Source organism: Sturnus vulgaris, chromosome Z (genome assembly GCF_052056855.1).
Source record: "Sturnus vulgaris isolate bStuVul1 chromosome Z, bStuVul1.hap1, whole genome shotgun sequence".
NCBI lineage: Eukaryota > Metazoa > Chordata > Aves > Passeriformes > Sturnidae > Sturnus > Sturnus vulgaris.
Genome location: NC_142283.1, coordinates 8,214,340 through 8,233,459, shown reverse-complemented (window position 1 = coordinate 8,233,459; position 19,120 = coordinate 8,214,340). Strand labels below are relative to the sequence as shown.

The following is a 19,120-nucleotide window of genomic DNA, read 5'->3' as shown; positions in this document are numbered from 1 at the left end:
CATGTTACCTATTTTTCTTGCTCCATGGCTCAATTCTACAGCTTTATGCAAAACACATCTATTACTAAGCAAATAACCTGTGTTTTATGTTCAGTAGGCCACGTTATAATGCATATTAGAATCAGCAAGAGACTTCTCAAAAAATTGTGCACAGCACAGTTATTAAGCAAAGCTGGATATGAACAATCCATTTCTTGTGTAATGCTCATGTTATTCCCAGCTGACAGACAAAGAAAAGAGGAGTGACAACTTTTTTAGTTCTAGAAGGTGATGTCAGGCAGAGAACTGGTCTGAAATTGGACTGTGGACTGAAATGATTTAAGGGGAAACTTTTATGACCTTGTAGCTCAGAACGAGTTCCATGTCCTGGCTCCATCTGACATCTTCCTATGTGAGAAGTGCAGGCCCATAGCAGATACTCCTGGAAAACAAGAGCTCAGAAACACTGAACTACTTGGGGCTTAGGCTCAGGAAGGAAAAACCTTTCAGCTGTAGAAGCCTGTTGTAGAAAATTTGCTTTCCTAGGAAACAAGGGAGGCTGGGAAGAGAAAGTCCATGAAAGGATGTAATTAGCTTAGGACAGAACCACGACTAAGCCTGACCCTGGAACTTCCACCTAAAAGTTTATCATGGTGCAAACAGCTGCTACAGCCATGTTGAGTATATTGTCAGCCGTATTTCACACATGGCTGCACATTGTTCAGAAGCAATGTGCACAAAATGTTACAGGCTTTCCAAAGAGTTCCCAACAAATCCTGATCGAAAGAGTTACAGTTTATTTCTCCATCATTATTCACACAACATTTAGTGCAAACAGATGGATATTGAAACAGAAGTGGGTGGACTCTTCATTTTAAAAGTAAAAATATGGTGTTTCATTCCTCTGCTATCAAGAGCACAGGGCAAAATACGCACTAAATACCCTGTCTTTGATAACTTTAAGGCTTTTCTTCTTGCTTCTGATGACCAACAGACACTACTCTGAATCAAGCTATAGGAAGAAGAAAGACCTAGGTTAATGCACTTTGAGATCAGAAACAGGTTAAGTCCTTGGATCTTTATGGCAAAACCACCAAGGTTTTCTGCTTCGTTAGTAAGATTCTTGGATCAATTTTCAAGAATCACAGAAACTTTAGCCAGAGAACATAAAGGAGACGTTGATCTGTTTCATCAGACTTCATAATTTCCTTCCTGACTGCATGGCAATGTCGCCCTGTCAATGTGTCAGCTGGGGTACATTTCTCTGTGATAACAAAAAATTATTTGTGATAAAATTCTGGCACTGAGTTTTATTAGAACCCTCCTTGCAATGTGAGTTCAGGTACTAAACAAGGGAAGCAAAATTCATCCTAAGTTCAAACCCCCATTGAATTTTAAATGTTCAACAACACATGGCATGTGAACAAATGTAGCAATCCAGAAGCTGTTTAAGGATCAGCTTCATTTTAATGCTCAAGACACAGGGTCAGGGAGAAGAGAAGACTGAATGGGAAAATCAGCAGCAAAGACAGGCTTAGGACCTCATGCCTCCACATGCACTGCCTCAAAAGAAAAGCAATGAGCATTTAATTTGCTTACATCAGTATTGGTAAAATGGAGAAAGAAGGGGATCTTCCCTACTGATAAAGAAAAAAGCTCCCCTCAAAGCAACCCTCTTTTTCTCCAAAAATACACTGTAAGAAAAACACCACATCTAGCTGCACGTGAGAAACCTCTTACACAAGTCAGCAGTCGTGACTGGCACCCACCGTGGCATATAAAGCTGAGTAGATGCTCAAAGCAGCATGTTTGGATGGAAAGGATCTCCTGGCCTTCTCAATCACCTCCACATCCCCCGTGCAGATGTTGCCATTGTTTATGAACTGGTGGTGGGCTCGACAGTCGTTTCCAGTGTAGTTGGGCTTGCACACAGTTAGGAAGTAGGGAGCCAAGTTCCCAGTCACAACCTGGCCAGCGTTTACAAAGATGTCAGTGGCAAAAAGTCCAAACGCAAACACGCCTGTGAGGAAAGGTTAAAAACAGTGATTATTCAAACAGGTTTAGAAAATACCACTATACCTGGGAGGGAGAGACATAATGAGAGTAGTATCATGTACTTAAAACAAATCTGTGACAAAAAAATGGGATCTCTGAACCTGAAAGAGTACTGTAGTGCTGAGACACTTATCCCACACAACCATCTAGGATTAAATGCCTTTTGGATTTTCCACCTTGATGTCGAAGATTTACAATCCTGACCTAGCAATATTCAGCATGTACTTTTGGAAGCAACCCAATGCTTTGCTCTGGAAGACAGTTGCAAGTCAGCTCACGTCACTAGGAGCACATAACCACATCCTGTAAGATGAAGTATATTCACTTGAATGCAGGAACTTTTCCAGGGCTGTGAAGCATCTCCTGATCAATACTGCAGTTGTCACATCCTTCACTGAAACCCCCTGAGTTTTATGAGTATCTACTACAGCTGCTATGAACACAGGAGGATTTTTCAGATGCATGTAATGCCTACATTCCAAAGGTACAGAACAGCAGGTTTGCAAAATTACCAAACCCAAATGTTCTAAAAGATTAAATCAGCTCTCCTCTTCCCCTTCTCATCACTAAGGTTGATTAAAGCATCACAAAAACATGGAACAAATAAATACTGACTTCTGATGTAGGAATATTGAGGGTCATGCAGTTTTGCTTTCTCCCTTCTGTAGCTCTGTAAGCAAAACTCATTATAAATTATGTATTTAAATACGACCAAGAGCTGGAGCTCCAGGGAAATAATCTTAGGAAAGCTGTGATAAAATCTTAAGAGCTGGCACCACCATGATCATAACATCTTCACTGCTTATCTATACTGAGTTAAAAAAAAGATTCAAAGGCTGCTCTAGTCTGAGACACGAAATATATGAGGGACTCAAAATAATGCAGCATATACTGACAGTAACATAAAATAAAACTATAACTAAAATGGATTTGTGGTACAAGTGAGAACAAGTTGAGTGGGGCTTGCCTGTGCCAGTCAGGCAGAGACATATTTGGTGCCACTGTGGCACAGATCCCTCGCTGGAGTACTGATGGGAAGAGCCCTTCCCTTGGGAAACAGCCTGGAGGGGCTGCAGGACTGCAGAGCTGTTCCTCCTCACCATCCTTCCCCAATGCCAGCGAGGGACATCACACAGTAAGGTGATTCTGGAGGTTGATTGCATTACTGTTCTTCATGTATGTTTATTTTTATTTATTATTAAAGAACTGGTAAGTGATCATGGATTTAAAAAGCTAGTGGTGGTCAAAGAAGGAGGCTGCCTTCCTCTGGTTTTAGGCTGCAGGACTGGCCCCTGTCTTTTCAATGGTGTGACAATTTTCCTCCTGTTTATCTTGCTAAGTTGTTTAAAAGGAGAGAGTACAGAGACTGCTCCTTTATCCCTCTGGTAAAATTTCAAATCCATGGATTTCTACAGCCATTTTAGGAACTTCTCAGCAACGCTAGTTAGTGCACAAGCAAGTTCAAAGGAAAAAGGCAGAAGGGTATCTTTTCAGCCTGGTGAAATAGCTGAAGTTATGACAGAGATGAATCTAGTTTTATATACAGCACTCTGTCAAAATTTTAATTTTTTTTTGCACAGCTTGCTTTAAATAGCAGCTTTCTGATGTGCTGTGCAAATTACAGGGAGTGCAGCGAGGATTATAACCCAGCCTTTACAATAATTAGAGGAAATGCAAGTGTCAGGCAGTCTGGCTCATGGTCTTTATTCTGTAAGTACAAGCCAAGAACCAAGACATTTCAGGAAAAGCTCACGAGCTACATAAAACTCTTTTGATCTCTAGGAAGTGCATATATACAAAGGTACTTCTGTCCATTAAGGAAAGAAGTTTTAACACCTGCATTTTCTTAATATCTGGTAGCACATAAAGTGCTGGCCCAAACACAGCTGCCGAGGCCTGAAGTAATCTGGAGAAGAGCAGAGCAAACCACAGCTGAAACCTTTATCACATTCTGATTGTGATGCATTTTGGCTGCTGCAGTTCCTCTCTCACAGTTCTGCCAAGCTGTGCTCTGTGAAAATCACAGCAGTGAGTCGGGCTGGCAGGGGTGTGACCCTCGCAGGCTGATTAAACCTCACGTTTCTGGAGACATGGAGCAAGGGTTGGCTGTAATTGATTTAAAGGCTGTAATGCCAGTGTGCCTGGGCAGTGCTGGACAGTCCCCTGGTGGTTTTTGTACCTCAGGAATCCATCTGTTCAATGGATTTCTTCAATGACCCACAGCAGCTAAACTAACTGACCAGAGCACAAAAATGCAGTGATTTGATTGCCAGCTTTTTAGAGGCAGACAAATTGCTCTGAAAGACTTAATGTGAAGGGCAACTAGCCCCAGCTTTTCAGGGTCATATAGCTCACATCCATGATACAATGTCAGAGAGAAAGAAATGGGAGAAGATGTGCCTCTTCCAGACTTTGATACTCAGGTGTAATGGGAAGTGGTGTCATTCTGCTCAGCAGCATGTGCTTTTTTTGCTTTATTTCAGTGTGCTCATTCTGGGCCAGAAAACATGAGAATGAACTCTAGTGCAGAACTTGGCATACGCTGAGAAAAGATGGGAAGCAGACCTACAGCTGCTCACTAGCAGAAAGGATGAAGGTTAATTGCAATTACATAAAGCCAATCTTTCCCCTCAGCCACTCATGTCACATAGCCTGGCTGCAAAAAGAGGCCTTAAAGAAGCAGCAGAAACTATGTCTGGAGAGGCCTCCTGACTTCTTCTCACTGACTTCTTCGCACTGACTACTCTCAGCTGTGTTTGTGTCTCAGGAGCAGCCAGAAAGAGGTGCCTAGAAGACAAAACAATAAGCAGAATGTAACTGGGAGAGATACTAGCTTAGACCAGATATAAGAGGGCAGGCTGTACTCCCTGCTATTCTCTCAGCTGCTCTAGAGAGATCACATTTTAACATATCTTTACCTCCACTGAGAAAGACCTTAGACAAATCAAATCTTCAAGCCAAAAAAACAACAAACAAGAAAAGTCCTGTTGAAAAATGCTGATGATAAACAAAGTGAAGCTTGACTTTCCAGTGTCATCCCACTGAAATAATACTTGCCTTGACAGAAATGTCTGAGTATTTAGCAGTTTCAATTTTGAATACTTAGTTTTTAATTTCTCCACTTACACTCCCTCTGAATGACTGTCAAAAAGTCCTTCAAGAACCCCTGCCTTCTGGGCTCTCACCCACATCCTATTCTCATGTTCTATCTCCTATCAAGCTCCTTGTGTGGCTGTTCATCATTTTGCCACCTGCAACTCTACTGCTTTTTCTAACAGAGGCATCTGCTCTGAAGAAGAATCCAGCTCTTCTCACTTGCTGTAGCCTCAGTACAACCCTCTGCCCACCCTACAATTCATGTTCAAGCTTTCTTCTTCCACCCTGAACCCATGTAGCATAAGTCACAGCAGCCACTTGTTGACTCTGTGGAAACTCTCACTATCAGATGCATTTAAAATGCCACGGATTTGGAAAAAACCGACCAAATCACCACCACAACAAAAATCAACAAAACTCCCCTTGGGACTTGTAGAAGAGCAGCTGAAAAGACATTGGGAAGAGACAAGTGAGAAGCCAGTGGGTGGAAATAAGAATCAGGAAGTAGAAGGTTTTATAAAGGAAAATGATGAAACCCTTAAGTAAAGTGACAGAAGAAACAATGCACTGAAGGGTTCATAAAACATCAGAAGCTGGGCTCTTCAGTAACATATCATCATGTTTCCTGCTAAGGATATTTATTTAGGTACTCCTCTCTGTCCCAGTAAATTCTCTGATTTGTCACTCTCAACTTAACTTGCTTGGAAAATGTTCGTATTTCACATGTACACTCATACTCACCTAACCCCTTTCCCACCCTTCAGTTTTTTTAAGGAAGATTAGAATTTCATGAGAGAGTGTCCCTGGAAGGACTCAGGACTCTATGGGAATGATGATCCTCAGTCTATCTCTGAATGTTTTGCTGTAAGAATACTGTGCATCCAATAAAGCCATACATTTATAGTCCTGTGACTCAGACTTTGCTAAACTACCCTTCATCCTTACATCTTAGAGGGTCTGCTAAAAGAGACCTGTATCATTAATCCATTTTACAACAGGAGAGATGGAGGTTGTAGGGGGAATTTATTGTCCTGTTGCCATGGCATCAGGAACAGGCTCAACATCCTGCTTCTGAGCACTTACAACCTCATCCTAAGATTGGCTTTGATCTTCCACTGAAGACCCCACAAAACTCACTACTCCAGGGATCTACTACCTCCTGAGTCCGCCTGCTTCATCTGTGGGTGTCCTGCCTGGATACTGTTCTCCCTGGACATAAGAAGCAAGACACATGGTCTGACCATGCCAGAAGAAATTCAGTTCCCGGTGCAAAAGCCTCCTCAGTTCTGGAGGCTCAAGAGTCCTCCTGGCAGATGCACTGGGTATCTTCCTTCCTCACTGCTTTCACAACCACCAGTTTTCATGGAGACTGCTGCCAGCTCAGAGCCTGGCATCAAAGAGAACTGTAAGGGCTGATTTGTCCCCAGCAGTGACCAATTCTTCACTGTGGAGGTTCTTCAGTGATAACAGCTGCAGTAGCTCGAGCTGCTGCAGCAGTTTAGGTTCTGGGCAACATCCCAAATATAGCTTGAGCCCTATGGAAAGGCAGCCAGCCAACAACAGAACATTCACTGTTCACAGTGAACTTCAGATGCAAGGCAGACAGAAGGACAAGGTCAGGTAAGCTGTCTGTGCAGCTGCTCAGGGAATTGACATCAGAGTTCTGGGGCTTCTCTCTCCTATTGCAATAAACTCAATGTGTGGATAAATCTTGTAAACCTTTATTTGCCGAACTGAAGTCTTAATTTGCTGAAAAAAAAGCCCTAATTTAATTATTTAGCTGCCCACTGTGAAGTGTCACCATGCTTTAGATTAAGTTGTCAACAGAAGATGATCTGCACCATTTGTTAATGGCAAATTATGCACATCCGAAGTCAGAGCCACTGGTAACAAGATGATGAAGCATGCTGAATTTCTAGATATCTGAACTAAAAAGGGGCTACTTGCACGTTATCAGAGCTTTGCAGGTAGACAACTTAATCACATGGATTAGAAACCTAATATAATGAAATGCAACACAATACATACCACAGTCACCCTGTCAGACTGGGTCAGGGAGGTCTGAATCCCTGATCCTGGGGGCATGATAGCAGCTGTACATAAAAAGACTAAAACCTTGACTGAAACCATTCACTAAAATATTTTATAACCTCTATTTGCACTCCAAATGATTAAGTAGAACACAGAAGCAAATGCAAGGTGGAATTATGTTAACAAAGTGCTGAATGTGAAATTACAAGACACAATGAATAAATATACAAAAAGCTGTGTATGCTTGAGATTCAGGGAGAAGAGGCTGAGACCCAGGAAACAGCCACCCTTACCAATTAGTTTCTCAAAGGTTCACCACATAAACAACAAATTTTGGCACAAGAAAATGATGACAGAACTGCTAGGAAGGGTAGGGAGAGGAGAGAGGATGTGCTTAAAGTAAAGCAGTGCAGCAGCAATATATTAGAAAAAACTCTTCTGAAGAAATTGCACACCACTAGTTTGACCTCAAAATCTTTTAAAAAAGAAATCTGTAAAAGCAACTGTAAAAGATAAAGAGGAAGATGGAACAAATTGAAGCATACATCAAAGTCTGATGTTTCCAAGCTAAGCCCACTTTTTTCACTGATAAAGAAAGTGATTTTCTAAATATAGGGAACATAGCAGGTTTCACCAATCTAAGCTGAGATACAGGACTTGATATACAGTGCAGCAAGGTGAGAGGCAGTCTTTTGCCACAAAAGCAAATGTCTGTCAGCATAAAGGATTCATGTCTGGGCCAGGAAGCAAGAAGAAATTGTGGTTCTGCTTCACGTAGAAAAAGAATCAGGGAGAGATGTAATACAAAGCTCAACATTCAGAGTCACAACTAAATTCAGGGGGAGGCTCTTAGAAACAGATGTGTGCTGAGACCTTGAGGAAAACAAGAATCAACAGAGAGTACAGTAAACAAGATAGGAAAAAAACAGAAAAGAAACATGGGACTTTGTTAGCATTCCAGAAAAGCTGTAGGTTTTTTGTTTTGCTCCACTTTCATGGTGCAAAAAAGTCCTTAATTCTGCATATATGAAGGAAAAGTAAGAGCAGAAAAGCTCAAATCTAGCAACCAAACTTTTTGCGTCTCTTTCTTTGCAAAATATAAATGAACGTTCAATGAAGTATGTACAGCTTTCTGCTTGTCTTGTGGAAAGCACATTTAGGCTACAATTCTTAAAATCCTGTCTCTTCCCAGTAATTTCCATTACAGAGTTGGGGGGAGAAAATGCCTCTTTGTCCTCCTAAAATTTGGGACCAGCAACTCTCAAAAGTTCTCCGTTATGTCCCTTGCAGGGTCAGACAGCAGTGTTCATTTTTCCTGACACATGAGAACCCAGACACACATTGCAGGATTTTTCTCATCCTTTTGAATAGTATCAACTGTAATGCCTTTTAAGGCAGTTTTCCAAGGAGTTAAGTAACTGCTTTTTGCAGGTACTTATTAAGACTTGCTCAAATATCTGGGTACCAAAACTAAACTGGCAGCAAACCTTTTTGCAACAAGCCAGACTGATTGCTAGGGAAGAGAACTCACTGGCAAGAGAACTTAGATAATCAGCTCTGTGACTTTTGGCCCTAAAGTTTATCAAGAGAAGGCACAGACAGAGAAATCCATGTACTAGCAACCTGGTTGTCTTTGCAGAACCAAGCACTTGGGAAGCTGCATTTTGGAGTAGGCAGCTGTATGGAACTAACTTCTCTGGATCATCCAGGCACACACACGATACAGCTACTCAGTCCATGCCATATTTTCAAAACCCAGGTGAAATGCAAAAGGAAAAACATGTAGTTATCTTCAGTTCCTTTCACTAATTATTTAATATAACAAATTCTACTTCTCTCGTTTCACTGCAGAGGCAGGGAAAAGGTTTCCAAAGAAAACAAACACGTAGTGTAGTTTATGACAAGGCAAAGACTTTAAGCCTTTTGTAATAATATTAACTTCATTTTTCTCAGGAAAATAAACACAGATGCAAAGCCAAGATTCATTTCCCTAGTATGGTTTATGTCCTACTACTCTCTGAGAGTCCACTGTATCATTGCTACCCCCTTCTCTTCCACCAGAAGAGAAACAACAGCATGAATTTTTAAGAATAAAGCTAACTGTAAGAAAACATACTGAGCAAATACTTAGCCTCCATGATCTAAGGACTTCTAGTGCTGACCTCGCAGACAAGAGTGTTTGATTGGGACTTTGCAACCTGCTGAATGTGCTGAAACAGTCAAAAACCCCTGAGTGGCCCAGTGAGCACTGGTACCCTGCTTCTCTCTTAATGGCAGTTTGCTGTCCATCAATATATCCTGGAGGTTATGTGAGTGCAAGGGTGTTTTACTTCCAACTGCATTTCTGTGTCTTTTTGTTCCCACCACCAGACGCACAGAACAAAGCACATGTGGTTTGCTTCCACCTCCATGGTGGCAGGAGGGACCTTCCACTCCTACCTTACATGCATAAAGCAGGAAGAACAGAGAGAGCTGAAGGAGAAGGAAAACCATAGTTTTTCCTCCTTTGCAGCATGTATTTGCTGATGACAAATATGCTAGTGCAGGGTAAGGCCTTCAGCTCTGTGCTCTGAGGAAGAATCCCTGCCTGCAGCCAGGAATGTGCACCATGGAAGCAACACAACACTTGCCACAGCCACAGCAGACATTCTCATTCCAGATAAAGCTCAGAAATTCAGCAGTGACAGGGAACAAGTGCCCTGATACTTTCAGCTTTTCTCCCCCCACTGCTGGTTCTAAGTCAGACTGTGAATTGGGATCTGCTCTCTGTCAGAGGCAGAGTGTGAGGGTGCTTCACTTCTGAGACTGCACAAGGAGGGCAGTGCTGTGATGCTCTGTGGGCAAAGCCCCTCTTGGCCAGTGGGGAGCCATCTGAGGAGCCACTGGCCCATGCCATCAGCCAGACATCCCATCCCACGCATGGACTTGGGACTCATCAACAGTGTGAAGAAGGTAAAGCGTTTTGCAAGCACCACATAAAGCAATCTCCAAATGGTTTAATGACAGAACTACATTTCTCAGCAATTAATTCAACGAAAGCTCTAAGAAAAAGCAAATACAATGAAAATAATAATATTATTGTTAAGTGAGCTCTGGGCTTTTTTATGCTGTGCTCAGCTGAACATTATGTGGCAGAGCTATGGATGTTAGAATTAGAGCTGAAAAGAAAAATGCCAGATAGATGAGCTGGTGAGGATAAATTTGTAACTAAAATGGGTAGCTCACATAAACTAGCAATGATGGATTTATTCATATAAGGATTTGACTGGTGTAACCTTTCTTCAAGGGCCTCAAAAAAGCATTAAGCTCAGCAGAATATGATCTAAACCAGCTCCAGCCAGCATGATATGGCAAATTTTGAAAGTTACCTTGGAAATCCTGAGGGGACTATCCCTCTAAGGTGGAAGATGCCTGCAAAGATTTCACAGCTTAATTAATTTTGTGATGTTCTTTGTCAGGGTGTTTTGTCCTGGTTTGGTGCAAGCAGGGTCAAAGCTTGTATTGCACAGGGTGCTTACCTATAAAACGTATAATTCTTCGAAGCAGTGGGTTCAGGTAACAGCACTCTCCAGTCAAAATAGTTTTCTCTTGAATAATGAGGGTTTCTCGGGTTGACTTTATGAAATACATGGATATCTCACCAATAAAAATCTGCCAAGGAAAGGGAAAGGAACAGAAGGTTAGAAATTCCATGAGCAAACATTGAAACATGGGTGACTACTTCCAGCCTACAGACAGTGCCACACAGCTGCGTGTTTTGGGGACACTGCACTTGGGGCTCAGCATTACTGACACAGCCCCAGCTCCCACCCTGGAGAGGGATCATTCCTGCACTCAGTGCTGAGGAGACACAGAGAAGCTGACTTCACTCATGGGGTGGATTGTGGTGGTGCATCTCTCCCCCTGCCCCGGGCTGCACTGTGAGCTGAGAAATGCTCATTAATGCTCGGCCTTGATGAGCTGCACCTGGACTAAGCCTCTGTTGAGAATATCAGAAACACTGTCTGTTCCCCGGAACTCTGCACCTGCTCTATCATAAATAGCCCTGGGAACTTATTTTTGTTGTCTGAATAATAACCCAAGTGTAATAACATTTTTGTTGTTGAACTTTCAAAAAAAGCTACCAACTTGAATTGTGCTCAGGGCAGAAGATTACCATAACTAAAGCACACTCTCATGTGACCCTCTAAACAATGGTTCGAAGTGAGACCTTTTTTGATCTCTCAATTCCCAGAAGATAAAGAGGTAATGTGTATGTCTCAAACATTGATAGCTGGATGGCCATGGAGCCAACCAAGGCCTACTGGCAATAACAGACTAGGAACGTTGATAATAACCAAGGATTGTTGGTAAAATGCTGTGAGAAAGAACAATATTTAACTAAATGTTCTATTATCAAAAATGAGGTCTCCGCAGAGCCACTGGTCATGATGTTAGCTGTGCTTATGTATTACATGTTTTTATATTATCTGAACATTCATGCTTTCTGTAAATGTAATAGCTGCTTCCCACAGGAGTAGTATCATTATTTCTTAAGCACTTAGAACTAATTTAGTTCTGTTGCATTGAGGCCTATCTACCCTCACCAAAGCTGGGCAGAATTTAATCACAGGCTTTAGAGGCAATGACCGTCCACACACAGCAGGAAATTCTGAAAATATGACCTATCATGTTCTGTCAGCAGGCTTTAGAAAGGGAAACTGGGACCCTTTTACAAAGACAGAGTTTGTAATTAAAATCTTTAATATATTTTAAAAAACCCACCAGAGGTGGAAGAATGAGTTTTTAAAGGGAAGCACTCAAAATTATTAATTTAATACATTATTACAGGACATACACAAGAGAAATCCATAGTATTAGGGAACAGTTAGAGAAATACATAACAGAAGTGTTTGTGTATGCACACACAGGGTGATACAGACACCCAGAGTTAGTATAAATGTCAAGGAAGTCACCTTAGTTCACTCTGACTGCTGGAATGGTGTGTTGTTTCAAGGGCAACAATTTATCCTTATTAAGCCAGATGAGCATCCTTATTGATTATTGACATTCAAGCCAAGTATGCTCAACCTCTTTATAATTCTACCCGCTGATGGCAAGAGATGTGGAGCTGTAAAATGCATGTCGATAATGGCATCTGGAGGGGAGCTGATGCATGGGAGCTGCACTGAAATATAGCCTTTATCCCGTTTCACTCCATCTGCTCTTAACGGAATTGGCAAGCAGTTCAATAAGCTCAGCTCACTAACGACGGGGCTGGGAATTAAGAAAAAGACCATCTGCACTAAAGCAGTTTGAAAGTGACACTCTGTTTCAAACCACTTATTATTTGAATTATTATGATGTTCAGAAGTTTGAATTACTGCTTTGGCTCTCTCTCTGCCCGGGACTGTACATACACACTGAGAGACAATTCACACCCTGAGAGAATTCTACTCTATGAACACAGGGGCTTCTTGACTTTAAAATATCCTAAACTTTTCAAATTCAAGAGACTCAGGTATAAAATATACTAATAGTCCTCCTGTAACAATACATCCATCCTTAAAGCTCCTTTACATCCAAAGTTAACAGAGTATTTTCCCACTTCAATTCCCATTCTTTGCTTCTATAAATCTAGCTGTCTGGCATACTCCTAGCAACTCTCATGTGCATAGATTAGTTCCACTTAGATTTAGGAGTAAATTTTGCCAGGCTGTAAATCTGTTCAGTTCCATTCCACTGATTTAAGCAGAATTATCCCAGACTTCCTACAGCATAACCGTTCAAATTTTGATTTTTTAAAATGAACACTGCCTTCAGTTTAATGCAGAGTTTAGGTATAAGGCAATAAAGCCGTGTTTGTGTGGAGATATAAAGTGATTCAACATAACTGGACCACTCTTGTCATGCCATCTCTGGCACTGAATTCAGTTGCTGAAATTTTTTTTCTTGTATGTTTAATATGAGCACTCTAGAAAGTCAGCCTTGCTGTTTCCTAAAAATTCAGTGGGTAGTTGGACACCTGATTCTGAAAGCTAATCTGTCTGTAAACAGTTGAATGTGGTCTGAATAGCTCTCAAAGAACTTGTTTTTTTGTTTTTCTTTTTTCCCCCAGGCATTTCTGAAATCAAGTAACTCCACTGATTCTCAGGATTTAAACCCTGATGATAGTGCATGAACACGGTCCACATCCAGTCAAGTTCTCCAGCTGGCCTCCCAGAATCAATCACCAGCACTGCTGAGTACCTCAGCTCCTGCCAAAGCAGAATCAGCACTCCAGGAATAGGTACAAATCAGTTCTGTAGCTTTTATCTAAATATAGGCTCTGTGTCTAAATACGGATGGGAAAAAAAAAAAGCAGTAAGTAAACTGCTTTTATTTCTGTTTAGGAAAACAATGCAAGATTAATGAACTCCTGTATCATACTGGCTTAATTAGACACTAGAAATGTGAGGAGAATTGCAGTGGATTGAAAGCACAAGTGATCTGCAGTCTGGCACAGTGCAGGTAATAGGAAGCAAAGGCAGTGCCCTGGATGTGTTTTTGTTCTCAGTTCCCTTAGTGCAATAGTAGCTCATCTACACTCTGAGGACATATTGTGTGAGAACTCTCACTCACATTCCATTTCCTATTACTAACAGGTAAAAATACAAGGATGACCCAAAGCCCCCACTATGAATTAGAAGTACCTACCCAGCAGTCATATTTCATCTGCTGATTTCAACCTCTCCAGTGAGAAAACTTCTTCAATTTTCCCTGCCTTCCCATTACTGGCAGTGTCACCAAATACTTGCCCCTCAAAGCCTTCTGCTGCACACACACTTTACTTATTTCCTGGCTCATCCTGACCCAGCAGATGATAAAATTATCTGTCCATTTTCCTCTTCAACAGTCTTTTATCCATGATAGTCCTTGAGCTGACATTTTCAGACAGTGAAATGTCTCATCTTCCCCTTTCAAGTTCTCAGCACAGCATTAGCACCTGATACTCCCTGCACTCCTGTACAGATTACCGACAGTTCGTAAATTTAATTATCAATTTAATCAACAAGATAATGGAACTATTGCTTTTAAAGGCACATGGAATCTTTTTTTTCCTATAGCACTTTCCGATAAGCTCACAAAAAGGATCATTTACACAACTTTGTTTCAAAATAAAAAAGTAAACATCAAGAAGACCTGTTTCTGTGAGGATAAACTAAAATAAGCTATCCAGGAATGTGCCTGTGGTACAACCAAGAGGAGACTGCAAAACAGTAGCATCCTGTAGCTGCCCTCCTATGGTAATTGTGCAGTGGGGCAAGGGTGGGGAGTCAACTTGAAGAGCTGTATTAAATTTAACGAGAATAATTATTGCTGGTGCTGACAGCCACGGATGGGCCCAGCTTTTAACCCCTCTTCTCCTTTTATCAGTGTTTCTTATTCAGGACATTGGCCTCGTACCTCAGTACAAATGCTGTAGCAAAGCTGAGGACTGCATCCCTTCTTGATCCCCCTGCCATGCTTTTGCTTACTTCTGCAGTAGCCAAAATATTTCTCCTTGGTCATGCTCCTCCAAACTCCTGGCACAATCTCGTTCCTCCTGTGCTCCAGTCACGCAGCCCCAGTCTCACCTCTGTTTTCTTCCCTTTGAAAATCCACTGGAGATTCACTGCAACTCAAGCTGCTCACCTCACTTCTCCAGTGGGATCTGCCCTGACAGCCTCCCACTGCTGCTGGCAGAGGCTGCACCTCATGTTGGTTATATAATTTTTTATATTATTTATATTCTGGATAGTATCATTTCTTTTTTTATTTTATAACTTTAGTCAGTTTTCACAGAATCACAGAATGAACTAGGTTGGAAAAGACCTTTGATATCATCAAGTCCAACTTATGTTCACCTTTGCCCCGGGGAAAGGGAATTTGAGTTTTCAGGGCATTGCTCCACCAAGTGAAGGCCTGATGAGCTTAATACCTCAACAGACTGGGAGCAGCACAGAAGATACACAAAAGGTAACAAAAGGGCCATGAACAGACCATCAACTCCAAACAACACCCCTGGTCTGGGAAAGGAGAGAGAAGAATGAGAACCTAATTAGGATCAGAGATGAAAATATCTTTAAGCAATAGGAAACCAAATATTAAGAACTATGTAACTTGGAACCAATGAACATTAAACCGATTAATATCTAGGGGTTTTGACTGTATAAGATTTGTGAAGAATCTGGTAAAATATGTGTGTCATGGAATGCTTTTCTCTACACATCTGGGCTACGTAAGGATGAAATGATTTCTGGTGCACATCCTGGCCAGAAAGAAAGTAATTCCTTGATTCTCTAACGCTAAAAATGTTGTTGGAGGGTTTTTGTTTTTCCTGCAGTTTTGGTGACCCACACTCCCCCCTCCTGTCTCCTCTACACTCACTCACTCGTGACAAACGTGAAAAAACGATTTTTGCAATTTTTTCACACTTCCAGTGAACACTGGGGTTGTGTGGAAGATCCCATTGTTTTAATTTTGCCTGCAATTCCACACAGATGAAGAAGGAGCACCAGCCAACGTGCATGGGAGAGATGCAGGATGCCCACTGCGCCCAGTTTGGGACTGCCTCATGTCCGTCTCTCTGTCAAAGTTACCTCCTTCTGCTGCTTTTCAAGAAAAAGTGATGTAATTTCCCATAACAGCAAGACATTGGAATTCCTATACTAGGGACAATTATGTGAAGGGCAGACACGACCTGTCTGTCTTTCCTAGATATTAAATTAACGTTATTCTGATTGCTGCAAGCTTTTAAATCTTTCAGCTTGTTTACTCTAACAGCACCCTTGTGACACAGTCAGTCCTTTTCAACACCACTTTCTACAATGAAACCCCACTCGGGGACATGCCATAACACACAAAAATCTCTGCAGCAAACAAAACTGAATTTAGATATTGGGACATTGTTGCCCTCAGTTCTGGGCAGGTTTCAGAAAGCAGTATGACATTTCCCAAATCCTGTGCAAGGATGCATGTGGCTGCATTTTCAATGCCACAAATAGAAAGAGCCAAATTAATCAAGTGTCCAGCATTCAAACAGCAGCCAAGGGGAGGGGCGGATATGAGGACATATGAGACAATCTGCACGCAGAGTGCTCAAAAACAGAGAATAGCAGCAGATGAGGTCGTGGGGCTCTCAACCTCAATCAGCCAGTTTCAGCATGACTCCACACACTCTCCATGGGAGAAGGACTCTTCACCAAAAGGTGACCTTTGCAAAATGTTCCAGAGGGTGTTTTGTCAGCACTGGCTTGAGCTGGGCCGAAAGCAGCTGTGCCCTTTTGCACTGTGGTGTCTCTGAGGTTTGTATCAGAACAGTTGCAGTCAGGACAGGGATGCTCTTCAGGCTCATGTCATGGGAGCAAGGATGAAGATACCACAGCCTCTGCCTAAGTGTTTGCTCACCCTCATCATTAAGGTTTGACTAATTTTTCATCCATTTCATTGTTTGAAGCTGGTGTCTCTTGCAAGACTGCCTCTCATGATCTGAACAGTCTGCTTCCCTCTTCTCCACAGTCCCCACTAAGAACATGGCTTATATTGACTTTCACTTACTGCTGTGAGCTCCTGAATTCCTTACATCTCCCCGACATTTAGCCTTAGCCCGTGAGGAATATGGATCTGCCATTCTATCTGCTACCCTCAGGACCCAGTACTGACACTGTGAAACTGAGACACTCCACAGTCAAACCCAGGCGGCAAACACATTGCAGCATTTTTATGGAGAAAAGTGACCTTAGAGGGAAAGGGGTGGCTGAGGTCTGCCTTGATACCCTCCCCAAGACACAGGATTTCTGCTGTGAAGCACAGACAGGGCCCTGAGGTTTTCCCTGATAAGATCACTATCACTGACATCCCTGAGGAGGAGGGTCCAGCTGAGAGCTCCCTCAGACACCCTCTTGACTTTGCCATCACACCCTGGACAGGTGTTCTCAGCCCCCAGGAATCAATACTGTCTTTTGCAAAACTATACAAGGCAACGAAACAGTGTCTTCGGCTGAATGTTGCGGGCTCAATTTTAATTTTCCAAGGATACAAACTCCATGGTTCAATCTGCATTCAATTAGTCACCTCATTCTGTTTTGGAGTGGGTGGTTGCTGTTGTTGAATGAAAACAATAGCAAAGAACAGTTGTAAGTACTTTTCCAGAACAAGAAAATTGCTGTGTTGTTTTGTTTCTTTTTTCTTTATTTCAAGTCAAAAGGGTTGAAATCTACAATTTATATTCTAGCCTGCTCAAAACCCAAAACTGTCTTAGTGTTGTGCTCAAAAACCTAATACACTGTGGGTAAAACTGTCTAAAATAACTGAAGGTAAGACACAAAAACCCAAATTTTGTTAGAATTTGTTTTGTTAAAATAATGAAGAGAACACATTTTCCACAGCCCTGCATTGTTCCTCACAGACTGGCATGTGGCTGGGACCACCACAAGATCCTGGAGACAACTTTCAACAGAAGTGCCTGAAAGCGTGGCACCAAACCAAGAAAGTGTGTTTTTATTCTTCCAGAGTGGTATGCAAATAGCAGAACATAAACACAGCTTTGCCTCACTCCTTTGTACCCCAGGTCCTGATTCAAGACTCCAAGAAGAGGAAGGCAGGTGACCTCTGGCAGAGGACACAGTGTGTGCCAGCACAGGGGTGAGGCGTGGTGGGCTGGGGCACAGCAGGCTGTGCCTCCTGGCAGCACCATCACCAGCAGAGCCTGGGGATTCCTGCCTCAAGAAGCTGGAAAGGAGCTGCTGTAACAGAGCTCTGAGCTGCGTCAGACATTCTTGGTTTTCCTGGCATCTGCTGCCGAGCAGCCACAGGGGAATCAGCCACAGGGAATCATTCCCTGGCTTCCCTTACAGAAATAAATCAGTGTAGTAACATGGCTGTGCAAAGTCAAAGCCAAGGAATCAAGACAGAATAGAAGAATCATCCAGAAGAATGATGTTTCTGAAGTTTGAGAGGTAAGTACAGAATGTAGAGCTAAGGTGGAACAATTTCCTCCTGCTTCAGATGAACACTGTAATTCAGCTTCTAATTCATAATCAGACTGGTTCAGTTTGACTGATTCCAACATGATCTGAAAATACTCCTTTGCACAAATGAATAGCACTGGACAGTTAACAGATTACATATTGGCCTACTACTTCCAACATGGAAACAGAAGAAAACAAACTGAAGTTTGTGGAAATGGTAGAGGCACTTTCAATTCACTTTAAGGCAACAAAGAACAGTGAGAACAGTGCCCTTGAAACTTTCTGCCACTGTTCAGTATTCATTTCAGTGAGCTGGCTCTATTCCTAAGCCTCTCTGCTTCTCTTGGGTGGGTAGATAAATCACATTGGATGGAGCAGAGCAGGCAGCAGTGCTGAATGCTGGAAGGATTGTTTAGTACCAGCTGGGGAATTGGCTGCTTTGCAGTAACCTTGTAACAGGGAAAGCTAGTCTTCAGGGACACTGTGGAGACATCCTAGAATATTTTTAGGGAAATGTTTCAAAAATAACAAATAAACTGCATAAAATCAGGCCAGTCACATTTATTTTGCCACTAAAATTGCAGGGAAATGCAGATACAGTGGTACCAACCCACAGCAGCACTTCTGCAAAGTGCTCTCAGAAATAAAACACATGCATTCGTTTTCCCCATGCCCACCGTCTTAGCCAAATGACAGAGACACGAAGATATTCCATTAAGTTCACAAAGATGTTCCCTCTTGGCTTGCAAGCACTGTAACACCTGGAAGCTGTGCTGAAATCACGGCTTTGAGTCCTCCCCAGACCTATGCACACAGGACTGCACTTAATGCTGCTTGTGTCTCAGATGAGGGAGCTCGTACAGATCCCTAGGATACCTTCCACAGCCCTTTTAAGGTAGTGTTATGAGCTAGTACCTTGCTCCTGCTGGGCTCCACCAGTAATCACTTCTCTCATGTCATGGTGTCAGGACAGTGGTAATGAGAGATCA

The 19,120-nt window shown here is 42.2% G+C and overlaps 1 protein-coding gene across 4 annotated transcripts in view; it reads right to left on the bottom strand.

The window, feature by feature from the left end:
• PLPPR1 (phospholipid phosphatase related 1) overlaps positions 1 to 19,120 on the bottom strand; it is a 122,697-nt gene that overhangs the window by 9,012 nt on the left and 94,565 nt on the right. For all 4 annotated transcript variants that reach the window (XM_088157374.1, XM_014883885.2, XM_088157375.1 and 1 more), the window contains 2 exons: positions 10,680 to 10,812; positions 1,749 to 1,999 (listed from right to left, as the gene is read on the bottom strand). In XM_088157374.1, the coding sequence (XP_088013500.1) occupies positions 1,749 to 1,999; positions 10,680 to 10,812 (384 nt within the window). The remainder of the gene's footprint in view (positions 1 to 1,748; positions 2,000 to 10,679; positions 10,813 to 19,120) is intronic.